Below are 14,371 nucleotides of genomic sequence, written 5' to 3' on the forward strand. Positions count from 1 at the left end.
AGAGTGGGGTCATGGCCCCTGTTTGTCGCCGGAAAAAGAGTGGTTTCGCGGACCAGCATTTCTGCAGTACCCAGAACAGCAATGGCCAATCCAAAAAATAGTAGGATGGTGGTATCCAAGACACGACCGCATAGTTGACGTAGGACTACAATAGTTTTATATTTCCCTTTGAGGCTCTGTTTAATTTGAGCTTGTTTTACTTGTGGCACGGTTCGATTTTGGCACACATGTACCAAAAACGAGCGATTATGTCCAATCACATTTCTTAGTTTTCTTGATTATTTAAATCAATTCAAGCTCAACATCCTCCAAAAGAAAGGTATTTTGGTTCTTTAGGTTGCCGAAGCGGATGACCGGAATTGGTAAAACGATTCCTGGAATATGACCGGAATATGTGCCGGTAATATAATGATCATGATATAAGCAGTACTAATTACACTAAAGTCGCTTTTTACGCGGGGGATACGTGCCGCGTAAAAAACCGCGTAAATTCCAGAATCCGCGTAAAAAAAACCGCGTAAATTCCAAAATCTGGGTAAAAAAACCGCGTAAATTCCGGAATCCGCGTAAAAAAACCGCGTAAATTCCGGAATCTGCGTAAAAAAAACATCTTTAATTTTGCATTCCGAGTGAAGGGAAACCGAAATCCGGGCAAAAAAAATAAAAAAATACCGCGTAAATCCCGGAATCCGCGTAAAAAAGCCGCGTAACAAAAAACCCGCGTAAAAAGCGACCTTAGTGTAATTGAATTTAAATTAATTAAATTGAATTAAACAATATTTATTTGTCTTGTGAACGATGGCTCACTCTCCGATCACCAAGCGGCAAAGATGTCACATAAAAAAATTTCGTGCCGTGTCAAATAAACTATTTAAACTAAGTTTGTGGAAAAAATAACGATAAAGAATTACAAAAAAAACGGACATGAGAAATACAGAGTGTAGAGTTCAAAATAAACAACGCATTTTATCTGTACAATGAACCTAATTTATATACCATGCTATCTGCCTTTACCAACACGTACAGGATTTTGTTGTTCCCGTTGGCGCAATGTATTTTGCGGTACCCGGAAAATCATATTGAATTCTGATATTTGCTACTATACGTAACAAGAAGAAGAAGAAGACAATTCAAACGGCAATTCGATCGCAAAACGATACCTACGCGTTAACCCAACACGCCCCACTGTGCGTCGACAGCGGCGATGTAGTCTTCACTTGGCTTGGCTGCACACAAATGAATATCGAGTTCTACTGCACTGATAGACGACGAATGACCAGCGCTCTGTTCATACATTGCTCGGTGTAGTACTGTTGCCTGTGCCAGCATGTTTTCCTTCAAGACATCAGTTTTAATAACATTCTAACAGCAGAACGTAAAACTGTTTCATAGTGGAGGTGGTTAGGAACTTTCCGAAAAAGCTTCACCTTCAAGACATCAAAATAGTCTAGGCTCCTGGAAGCGAACACTAGCACAGCAGGCAGTTGGTGTCTACTCATGAAGTCTGCGCCAGGAGTGCTCGCATGTGATTGGTACATTTTTCGTGAAAATTCGACCTTGAAACTTTTATGAAATTTTCACTGTTTAACAATGAAATGATAATGATAACTGAGGAATCACAAAATTGTCCATCATTTTATCCATCCAACGACATACCGATTATTGTAATCCATCATGTGGTTACATCAGTATTACCGTTTGAAATCTTTCATTCCAACGTTACTTCTTGGTTTTAGTTTCCGCAGGATGTATCTCGATATAGTGCGGTTAGACGTAGTCCTACGTCAAAAAGCAACGTTAAATTCGAGACGGTAGAAGAATTGCGATCATGTTTTGTGCACAAAGTAATTATACGCAAGCCAATAATAAAATTCGAACGATTCTCTCGGTGGGTGCGGCTTGTTCGATCGGTTGCATACGTGTGGAGATTTATAAATAACGCTTGTACCACGAAGCAGCACCGGAATCTAGGGTTGTTGAGCACCCTGGAACTTCAGAGGGCTGAAAACACACTGTGGAGCATTTGTCAAAATGAATCATTTCCTGATGAAATAGCACAGTTGAAAGCAGGCGATTGCGGAGTGGAGAAAGCATCCTCGATATACAAGCTTTCCCCTTACCTGGATGAGCACGGTATCCTGAGAGTGGACGGAAGAATAGGCGCAGCTGCAAATACCGGATTCGACACGAAATGTCCCATAATTTTTTCGAAGACACACAGGTTGACAAACCTACTGTTAGAAAATTATCATCGAGAAAACCACCATGCAAACTTTGAGACCACCGTCAATGAGGTAAGACAAAAATTTTATATTTCCCACCTTCGGGCAGCTGTACGAAAAACGGCTCGGTTATGCCAATGGTGTAAAATCTACAAATCACAACCAACAACTCCGAGGATGGCTCCCCTACCAGCTGCCAGGCTGGCCTCCTTCGAACGTCCTTTTTCTCACGTCGGGGTGGATTTTTTTGGTCCAGTGACGGTCAAAATCGGACGTAGTCACGCTAAGCATTGGGTGGCTCCGTTCACATGCCTGACGATCAGAGCAGTGCACCTCGAAATAGCGTATAGTTTAAGCACAGATAGTTGCATTTCATGTTTTAGTCGCTTCGTCGGTCGTCGTGGAGCTCCTTCCGAAGTCTATAGCGACAACGGTACCAACTTTGTAGGAGCGGAAAGGGTACTTATGCGGCAAATCAAAAGTGACATGGCGGAGGCGTTTAGAAATGCTAATACAAAGTGGCTTTTCAACCCTCCTTCGGCCCCACGCCGAATCATTTTTTACTTGGCAGCTCCAAGGGAGTGAAGCAGCCAGCAGTTAGGTTTGTAAATCAACGAGATGCATCTTTGAACAGCTGGAATCAGATTCGCCATCAGCTCGACATTTTCTGGCATCGATGGCTGAAAGAGTATCTCCCAACGATCTGTAGACGAACAAGATGGTTTGGCGATACCAAACCCATTGAAGTAGGGGATCTAGTTCTTGTTGCGGATAGTGCTAAAAGGAACAATTGGATACGAGATCTTGTATCTGCGACACCGTTAAGTTCAGATGGCAAAGCGCGACAGGCTACAGTCCAGACGAGCACAGGATTTCTTAGAAGACCAGTAAGCAAGCTGGCACTTTTAAGCGTCAAATCTCAAGGTAAAACTGCTTCGGTCACGCAGTGTTACGGGGGCGGGAATGTTGCCGCAGCTTCTGGCAACGCTGGGCCCGTCGCTATCGGAAATTAATCCCTCGATCGAGTACTCGATCCCTGCGCAGTCGACATCAAAAAACGGTATTTGACAGACGGAAATAAAACTTCAGTGTCATTAAAAAAAGAAGATCAGAGATGCTTAGAAGTGTGGTAGAAAACGTTTCTTGTATTAATATAAGTCTTTGGCAATTTCGAAATAGTTTTCAATTATATAAAATATTTGTAAACGTAAGTTGATCTTAATATTACTCTTATTACAAATTAAACCTAAACTGAATGTAAATCTTACAGTAAACTATTAAATAAATCTACGGATCTAAATTCCAACCTAAAATACGAGCCTACACAAAATTGTAAGTTTTGGTTAAAATGATTAAAAATACGCTAATAAATATAATTATAGCTTTAGCTGATCGAGAACCTTGAGTTTCACTGCTGAAAGACTGTGTAGTCCTTGTTCATGTGAACAAGGGTTATGTCTTGTTGTGATAAACTATTCATAGGCAACACTACTGTTTATCTTTTGTGCGCCCTGGTCGTTATTGTAAAAATGATTATTGAGAAATAGATGAACATTTCACACTAGGAGTAGTTGTAAAAATTCTCATAACTCTTGTCTTCAAGCATTTATAGTTCTAAAAAGAACCGATTCGATATTCTTCAGCTCGAAATGTGTGCTATAGAACGCTGATAATCGCACCAACGGTAGCTTTGAATATTTTTCTTGGCCGCGCATAATGAAATTCGCTCTCCGTTGTGCCCTCCAGGAGCTGTGCCAGCAAAATATCCTGCAGCGAACGATGGTAACTGTTGCTGCCGTATGCAAAATAAAGGTAACATGCTCCGCAGTGCCTGGAAGTTTACTCGTATGCAGCTCTCGTTTCTCAATGTCGCGTACCTTTAACAGCTGCACTGCATTTGCTATTGTGTAACAAACTAAACTGAATTTTCTACACGCAGTCTTTTGTATCGAGTTCAGAATAGATTTTTGCCATTAGGACGTGGCCACGCAGCTTAGAGAAAGACAAACAAACCAAAACACTTTGTTGAGTCAAAATATGTAGGCAGTGAAATTTATTTCGTCCATGTTATTGTTATCTGTGCTCGGGAAGCAAGCCAATAACGAGGGAAATGTATGGAAAAGCTTGACTTTGGTACTTTTCACCTTTTTCCACCATTAAGCAGTAAAGCAACAATGTTGAACATTATATCAAAAAATTGTTACACATTTTATCTATCCTATGTCGGTGGATAGAAATAACAAAGATGCATTAAGTCGTTCGCTTGCTATAATTGTTTGAAATCTGACGCAACATTTGCCAGTTTCATTTTCAATTTCACAAAGTGTAATCTAGTATAGAAAACAAAGACGTAGTCCTACGACAAAAGCGTACAAATATACACACGGTGCTCCCACAGACATAAAATAAAGTACATAAAATCACTTTTTCCCAGTCAAATCTAGGACGATCACGATTTTTCGAGTTTCGACCACTGTGCACTGTGGGATTTTCAAATAAATCTTTCCACCTATTGTTATTGTCTTGAAATATAACCCTTGGAACGTGTAGAAACTATTTTGGTCGAAAAACGTGCTTTGCAATAATTATTTCGTCGTTTTTCTATCACTTTTTTGTACTTTACGACCTTCAAAAGGGCATTACTCAAAAATGTACCGTACGATGATTTTGAAATTTTGACCAGACATTCTGGACGTCATAACGAATCGAATGGTGTACTCAGATTTTTGGTGAAATTTTTTTTCTCTAATAACGGTCTGTGGGAGCACCGTGATATATATATATATATATATATATATATATATATATATATATATATATATATATATATATATATATATATATATATATATATATATATATATATATATATATATATATATGTATATATATGTATATATATATATATATATATATATATATATATATATATATATATATATATATATATATATATATATATATATATATATATATGTATATATATATGTATATATATGTATATATATATATATATATATATATATATATATATATATATATATATATATATATATATATATATATATATATATATATATATATATATATATATATATATATATATATATATATATATATATATATATATATATATATATATATATATATATATATATATATATATATATATATATATATATATATATATATATATATAATAGTGATGATATGTCACCATTTGTGGCAGAACATACAATATTAATTCTGAATAGATATTAGTACATAAATAAATCATTACAAACATTCCCCCCCCCCCCCTATTAAAAAAAAACAAATTTGCCCTCGACTCCCCCTTGCTACGCTAATGAAATACATAAAATTCAAAGTCGTACAAATTACCGAAATTACCGAAATTATTCATTTATCACACATATGATACATATAGGAATATCATATAGGTAGCAATAACCAAAGACTTAGATTTAGGAAATTCTATCTGGAGTATAAATACTTACAGTATATTGGTGAAGTGGGAAGTGTGCAGTTACATATTTTCAATTCTAGTTGTATTCTTTTATGAAAAAAGCAGTTAGTAAAACTATATGCTGAGAATGGATCGATGTTTTCAAACGGATACCGACATTCCCTCTGAAAAATGGTTTTTTTCTCGATGTCGGGATAATTAAATACTTCGACTGTCTGATTGGTGCAAAAAAGAGATAAAACAAACAATGTAACCATAAAGTGAAATTATCTATGTTTGCAAAGCTTACATTAAAAGAATAATGCATGTATACCCCAGATTTACGGAGACGATAGCTCGGCATTAAAGAATGCGGCAATTCTTCAGGACTGTGAACATACAACTGTAATAGTAAATGTCTATTTTCTTGAAATATTTCGATGTTAACCATACTTACTAAAAAACTGATGGTATCAATTTCGTTATATTTAAACTCAATTGCCCGTTCCTGAGATGTAATCCCATATTTAAGTGGTAGATTTTCATTACCCATCTCACTGCAAATTGATGTAAAACAAACATAATGTTTATAATTTTGGTATGCTATATAATTAAGAAAACAAAACACACATACACAAACTAATGAACTGTGCAATTAAATTGATTTGAGTAGTTTCTCATCAATTATTTGTTATTATTTGTTTAACCATATACAGGGGCGGACGAAGTCTGATTTGAGCTGCAGGCGAAAACTTATTTTGGTGCCCCTCTTCATTTTTTCGGTTATAAATCACCAGAAGATTCACAGGTTTCTTCATTTGCATTGCTATGAATGTGCGTAATTTCAATACAAGTAACATATTTTAAAGCAAACAGGTATGTAGGGTAATCGCTCCTATATTCATCTCAGCCCAACATTCATCTCATCACGCCTTTTTGATCAATTTATCGTCAAATTTTACCATATTTTCAACGTAAAACTCTCAACCAGTTGACGAAATTGAGAAGCAAATACATTTACTTTCAAAATTTGTAGAAATTTGATGGTAAATTGGAGAAATGAGAGAAATAGGATGATTATAGGTGCACCTAGCTGTTAAGATGAATAATGGAGCGATTACCCTAGATATCAAACATTTTCAAAAACTGGGTTCGTTTTGCTATGCTTATAATCGAAACCAAAATAATTTCTGCTACTGTGCAAAGATCTTCTGAATTTTTTTTAGTAATATAAATAATCACAACTCTGTTAGTTTACACGTCACATTCAGCTCTTCGCGAAAATTTCGAAAACTTATGTAGGGTATGAAACTGCTTCAGCAACGGTTTTCTTCGGCTCGTTTTCAACAGCATTCGAATACAAAACCTGCTGAAGAGCGATCGCTGCTTACGCAGTGCAATTCTCTACCGATACTCCAGTTATATTTTCATTCAGTGTGCACCATTTTTACTAGAATTTGGTAAGCGAAGATGAAACCTTTAAGCACAGACAAACAGACGTGCCTCTTCGAACAAAAATCCTGAAAAATCTTCGTCCTTATTCGAAACGTTACACTCATGCGCTACCATGTGAGCTTGTTGCCCACTATCTATTTTCGTAAAACAATTTTTGTCTTTGCTAATGGGTGTGCACGCTTGCTTAAATCAACACAAGCGGCATCACTGATGGTTTTTGTCTTTGATAATGAATGTAAATGCTTGCTTATAGCGACACTAGCGACATTATTGCCCATTAAGCAAAATTTCAAAATTATCGTTATTTTTCTGGTCGATGAAATCGTCATCGAGTGGCACGTCTGTTTGTCTGTGCTTTAAGGAAGGATTATTTTTAAGTGGTTTTTGTTTTATTTTTCAACACCCGTGCTCTTTAAATTGTTGATGTTTTTAATGACAAGTCATAACGACAGGGCAACTTAACCTAGCATCACCTAGTCCTAGAAAAATCGAGTTTTTGAAATTGCGAAGGTAGTGTTTACAAAATCTGTTTGAAACTGTCATAGTTTCTCTTAGAAATACACTAAAAGTTTACACAACACAAGTGAAATAAAAACTTCACTTTTTAATTCTATCACTTTATACTTATCATCACTTGCTTGCAAGTGCAAGTTATAAGTGAAAAGTGATAGAATAAAAAAGTGAAGTGAAATATAAGTGTGGCGTAAAAGTGTGTAGATTCTGTCAAGAGCTCGAGGAAGAATTAATGTAGTAAAGGCCCAGTTACACAAACGAGGTAATGACGCGTTCTGGCGGGCGCGTTCTATTTTGTATGAAGAAGGCGTCATTACGCCGTCTGTGTAACTGGGCCTTAATAATAGAGTTCTCCAAGCGCGTTTGTATTAGTGTGATGTATTCGATTTTTCTTTGTTAGCTGTAAGAATTTTTTGTCGCCTGTGAGAACTGTCATCTAGAAGAGAAAATAAAAAACTAACGAGTTTGATTCACACTCTCACAAATTTCAATATACAGTGTAAAGCGGGCCGTGTCGTAGTGTTCGTGTGTTTTCGCTTGGAGAACTCTATAGTTTATCTTTGTGTGACGATTTTTCCTGCAATCAGGTTGCGTCACGCTGCAGTCTTCAAAGCCAATCCGACTTCGCCTCATGCTATATGGTACAGACTACTGGTAAAACTTCGCTCGATTCAGATATACCCCATGGCACGCTCAAAGTAGCTGCGACCGAACGAGTGACACCTATCAGGAAATACTACCAGACTGTTAGAAATCTACGAACGAAAATCGACAACTTTTTTATTGCTGTTTCTGACTGCGAGTACGACGTCATCATTCTGACGGAGACCTGGTTGAAAGACGATATCAATTCTATGCAGTTGTTCAACCAAAGCTACTGTTTATATAAAAAGGGTCGCATTCCCGAAGTGACTGGTAGAACGCGTGAAGGAGGCGTTGTCATAGCTGTTCCACTCTCTGCACGGTTCATATCGACGACAGCCTAGAGCATTTTTGGGTTAAGGTTGACTGCATTGAACGAGTGGTTTACTTAGGCGTGGTTTACGTCCCCCCGGACTTATCAAGAAACCGATTTGTCCTAGAGACACTCAACAGTTCGATTTTATCCGTGGCAGAATCTTTAAATGTGTGCGACACTCACATGCTATTCGGTGACTTCAATCTTTCGGATTTGTGCTGGCGGGCCGCTACTGGTAGGTATGTACAAATTATACCCAGCGAATCAGCCTCCGTTAGTAACATTTTTATGGATAATATGACGGTGCTCCATATGAAACAACTCAAATTAAGAAACAATCATTTGAACCGAATACTCGACCTAATATTTGTGGATGAAGAGGCTGTACCGATGTGTCACCTTTCAGATCCTCCTGAAGCACTTATTCCCGTTGACGTTTTGCATCCTCCAATCCTGACACACCTGCATTGTACGGCTCCCATACGCTTCAGTGAACCCCCTGACGATCAATCCTTGATTTCGCACGCATTAACTTTGAAGGCCTTAGAGAAGGCTCTCTTGTCTGTCGATTGGTCACCAGTTCCCAATGCTTCCGAAGTAAATGAGGCAGTTCAATTCTTTAACGCAACACTCACGCAGCTTTTTCCAAGTCTCGTACCATTTCGTCGCCCAAGAATGTCACCTCCGTGGATCAACAGACGTCTTCGTGATTTTAAACAACAACGCTCTAGAACTTTGAGACTCTCCTCAAACAATCGAAATTCCGCCACCAAACAGAGATTTATTGAAGCGATCACCAAATAATAATTTTACAACAGAGCTCTCTACGGACGGTACGTAATGCGAATGCAAAAAAGTTAAAAACTCAGCCAAAACGGTTTTGGGCTTTTGTTAATGAAAAGCGGAAGGAACATGGTCTGCCTTCAAGCATGACTTTCGGCTGCGATACCGCGAGCTCTACTTAAGCAATTTTAAATCACCACCAACTGAGAACACTACTTCGTCAGCAACATTAGAATCGCACCCAACATCGTGGTCGCTCGACCCCATGCATCCTCCTGTTGTCAACCTAACACAACAATCAGCTGTTGGAGACGGGCGTTTTCTGAAGGCGCGTTTACGAGATCCAAAAATTATGCACCTTGTTCGTCTCTGCATTGCGAACATGCATGACAAAGATCCAACGGTTTGCTACGACGGTATGACGAAAACCAGCATACAAATTACTTTGGCATCAAAGGGACTACCAGTAGCTGCGGAGGAGCTCAGGAAATGTTTCTTCGAGGTACATGAAGAATTCGGCGTACCGAAACAAGCGGCTTCCGTAGACCTTAATTCTTATAGTAGACACTTGAACAACCAGAGGATTCAATCCCTGCAACGCGCAAGGGAAAGTGCCGACAAATTTTATAGACCGATTTTTCAGAAATAATGACTCCTTTCGATGAGAAAGAGGTAAACAATTCTCAGTCAATCGACCTACTTCCCAAAATTTCTTCACTGAAACAGAATGCGAATGAAATTTTGATTTATTGTCAAAATTTCAATCGCATGAAAAGCCCTGCAAAAATGAAGGAAATTCATAAAAATTTACTTAGCGCATCCTTTTCTATTATTATTCTACTGAAACAGCTGGGATGAAAGTATAAAAAGTGAAGAAATTTTTGGTAGCGCCTATAATGTATTCAGAGATGATAGGAAATTTGCTGAGTCCCAAAAGAAGTCAGGCGGCGGAGTATTGATAGCTGTTTCGTCTAACTATAGTTCCGAAACTATCAAAACAACAAAAGTTAAGGAATTTGAGAATGTGTGGGTTAAATCACACATAGCAGGTGAAATACACGTGTTTGCCTCAGTGTATTTTCCTCCTGACCAGTCTCACAAAACCACTTATGAAACCTTCTTCCAAATTACTGAACAAATTTTGTCACAACTTCCTCCCGAAGCTAAAATCCATATTCACGGAGACTTTACTCAACGCCGTGCAGATTTCTAAGGACTCAGAAAATGAATGTATTCTTCTTCCAGTCGTTGCACGCTCCAGTCGCTGGCCATCAGCCAAAAAAATTTTTTTTTCGTTAGCTGTTTCATAATATTTTTCCTTTATTGCTATAACATTCAAGTGTCTAAATCCAAAATTTGGGTGGAATATCATGTAATCTGAATTTTTTATGACTTTTCAAAGCTTGGCGAACTGACGTTTTTTGTCTTTTTTTTTGAAAAAAATACATTACTTTGAAACGCTCTGTAGCTTCAATGATTGCTTGGATTTTTTTGACGTCAAAGGAAAAGTTGTTATAAATATTGTGCAAAACAAACCCTTTTTTTTAGATATTGTAAAATTTGGTCATAGTAGGCCTGACACTAGAAAAAATAAAAAAAACGTGATTTTTTGAAGAAAAGTAGCTTAAAAGTTTAGTTGCCGCAGCTTGCCACGGTTGTGACTACATTCAAAATTTAGGTAAAAACGTAAGCTTTCAAATGCATACTGTCCGCTGCTGCGCAAAACTGCGCAAATTGTCACTTTAGTGAAAAAAGCGATAGCAGTATTTTCATTTTTTTTTGAGTTTGAAATTTCATCCAGGATTAATTTTAATCATAACCAAGATACCCCATTAATGGAAATTTATGATATCGAACTCAATCCGTAAGAATATAATAAAAATTTGGGCGTAAATTACAAAATTTATCAATTAAAAGTTTTTTTTTCTTCACAAATCATTTATTTGACACGGCACAAATACAATTCAATGTTTAACGGCGCCAATTATATCGGATGACTTAAAACCTATAAGCAAATATTTTATCCTCGCTGCCGACTACGAGCTGAAATTAAGTCTATCTTAAAACTAGCATGTATTATTCAATCAGTGTTTTGTAGTTGAATGGTCGTCTGATGATCATCGAATGAATATGCAGCATGTATGGATTTGTTCTGCTAAGCCACGATGTCATGAGCTGGGACAGGGGCTTGTAATCCTCGGGTTCTGAGGGTATTGTGCGGGGTCTAGTTGCTGGTTTTGGTTCGTTGTTGTTGTTCGCTGGTGTTCAAGTTGCCATATGGTGTGTGCCGCTGAGCCAAGATATAAAGAAAGGCCTCGGGTTTTCCTGGCGAGTTCGTGTGGGGTTCAATTGCTGGTTCCAAAATCGAGGTCTACGACGTGTTCTTGCCGTTTTGTTGAATGTGGGTGGAAAGGAATGGGACTAGACTTGAGCATGGATGTATTTCAGGAAAATGTATATAAGGGACATTTAGGGTAGGTCGCGACTCGCCAAGACATCACGAACAGGAACAGCTGGTTCTCTACCCTCGGCCCGGAGGGAAAATATTAATTTAGACCTGGCGTCACGGTGTACAGGGCATGACCAAACAACGTGCTCTATGTCGTGATAACCTTCACCACAGGCACAGATACCACTTTCCCCGAGCCCAATACGACGGAGATGCGCATCAAATCTATAGTGATTGGACATAAGCCGAGACATCACGCAAATGAAATCTCGACCTACATCCAACCCCTTTAACCACGGATTCGTCGATACCTTGGGTATAATGGAATGTAACCACCTTCCCAGTTCCCCTCTGGTCCAAGAATTTTGCCAACTGATGATCGTATTCTGACGTACAAATGCAAAAAATTCATTAAAAGCAATTGGTCTTTCATAAATTTCACCGTTTGTAGCGCCCACCTTAGCCAAAGAGTCCGCTTTCTCATTGCCCGGTATCGAGCAGTGAGAAGGGACCCACGCTAAGGTAATCTGAAACGATTTTTCGGATAAAGCACTCAAAAGTTCCCGTATTTTCCCCAGGAAATACGGAGAGTGCTTAACATCTTTCATCGATCGAAGAGCCTCAATAGAACTGAGACTGTCCGTAAAGATGAAATAATGGTCCGTGGGCATTTTTTCGATAATCCCTAGGGTGTACTGAATTGCAGCTAATTCTGCGACGTAAACAGAAGCAGGATTATCGAGCTTATGGGAGACGGTTAAATTGTTATTGAAGACACCGAAGCCAGTGGACCCATCGAGAAGTGATCCGTCAGTGTAGAACATATTGTTGCAGTTGATGTTTCGATATTTATTGGAAAAAATTTTGGGGATCTGCTGCACGCGTAAATGATCCGGGATTCCACGAGTTTCTTCTATCATGGATGTATCAAAAAACACAGTAGAATCAGAAGTATTTGTAAGTTGACACGATTTGGAATATTCGAAGAAGGGTTAATATTTTGTGACATGTGATTGAAATACAATGTCATAAAACGGGTTTGAGAATTGAGTTCGATTAACCTTTCAAAATTTTCAATCACAGGATGGTTCAAGACCTCACATTTGATAAGAATACGAGAAGACAGGCTCCAGAAGCGGTTTTTCAACGGTAGAACTCCGGCTAAGACCTCCAAACTCATCGTATGGGTTGACTTCATGCAACCTAAGGCGATACGCAAACAACGATATTGTATTCGCTCCAGTTTGATCAAATGTGTGTTTGCTGCGGAGCGGAAGCAGAAACACCCGTACTCAATTACAGACAATATCGTTGTTTGGTAAAGCCTTATAAGGTCTCCTGGGTGGGCTCCCCACCATGATCCGGTTATTGTACGAAGAAAATTTACTCTTTGCTGACTTTTCTTCATAAGATACCTAACATGGCAACCCCAGGTGCCCTTAGAGTCGAACCAGACACCAAGATACTTATGCACCAAAACCTGAGAGATCGTTTTACCCATTAATTGTGCTTGGAGCTGAGCAGGTTCATGCTTCCTAGAAAAACTACTATCTCAGTCTTCTCCGGAGAGAATTCGATACCTAGCTGTAGAGCCCAAGCAGACAAATTGTCCAAGGTATCTTGCAATGGTCCTTGCAAATCGGCAGCTTTGGCTCCTGTAACAGAGACCACGCTGTCGTCGGCAAGTTGTCTTATCGTGCATGAATTTGCCAGACATTCGTCGATGTCATTTACATAAAAATTGTAAAGAAGGGGGCTTAAACATGAGCCCTGGGGAAGACCCATGTAGCTAATTCGAAAAGTTGCCAAATCACCATGCGTAAAATGCATGTGCTTTTCAGACAACAAATTGTGCAAAAAATTGTTTAAAATTGGAGAAAACCCTTGTCGGTGAAGTTTACCCGAAAGGATGTCAATAGAAACGGAATCAAAAGCCCCCTTAATGTCCAAGAACGCAGACGCCATTTGTTCTTTGCGAGCATACGCCAGCTGAATATCTGTTGAAAGCAACGCAAGACAATCATTCGTCCCTTTGGCACGGCGGAAGCCAAACTGAGTATCTGATAGCAGACCATTTGATTCGACCCAGTGGTCTAAGCGACGGAGTATCATTTTTTCCATCAATTTCCGGATACAGGATAGCATTGCAATCGGCCTATAAGAGTTATAATCAGAAGCTGGTTTCCCTGGTTTTTGGATGGCGATCACCTTCACTTGCGTCCAATCCTGCGGTACAATGTTTTGCACCAGGAACTTATTGAACAAGTTCAACAAGCGCCTCTTGGCATTGCCGGGTAGATTCTTCAACAAGTTGAATTTGATTCTATCTAAACCAGGCGCGTTATTGTTACAGGACAGGAGGGCAACTGAAAATTCTGCCATCGTAAAAGGTGATTCTATCGCGTCGTGGCCCGGAAACGCATCGCGAACAATGTTTTGCTCAGGAACAGACTCCGGACATACTTTCCTGGCAAAATCAAATATCCACCGACTTGAAGACTCCTCGCTTTCGTTGACCGTTACGCGATTCCGCATTCTTCGGGCTG

The 14,371-nt window shown here is 38.8% G+C and overlaps 1 protein-coding gene across 1 annotated transcript in view; it reads right to left on the minus strand.

Moving 5' to 3' along the window:
* Window positions 1-14,371, minus strand: part of LOC129726187 (pickpocket protein 11-like) — a 492,216-nt gene that overhangs the window by 133,262 nt on the left and 344,583 nt on the right. The window contains exons 2-4 of the mRNA XM_055682897.1: window positions 6,125-6,224; window positions 5,978-6,070; window positions 5,720-5,903 (exon numbers count right to left, since the gene is read on the minus strand). Coding sequence (XP_055538872.1) covers window positions 5,720-5,903; window positions 5,978-6,070; window positions 6,125-6,220 — 373 coding nt within the window. The 5' untranslated portion in view covers window positions 6,221-6,224. The remainder of the gene's footprint in view (window positions 1-5,719; window positions 5,904-5,977; window positions 6,071-6,124; window positions 6,225-14,371) is intronic.

This window comes from Wyeomyia smithii, chromosome 2 (assembly GCF_029784165.1).
Source record: "Wyeomyia smithii strain HCP4-BCI-WySm-NY-G18 chromosome 2, ASM2978416v1, whole genome shotgun sequence".
NCBI lineage: Eukaryota > Metazoa > Arthropoda > Insecta > Diptera > Culicidae > Wyeomyia > Wyeomyia smithii.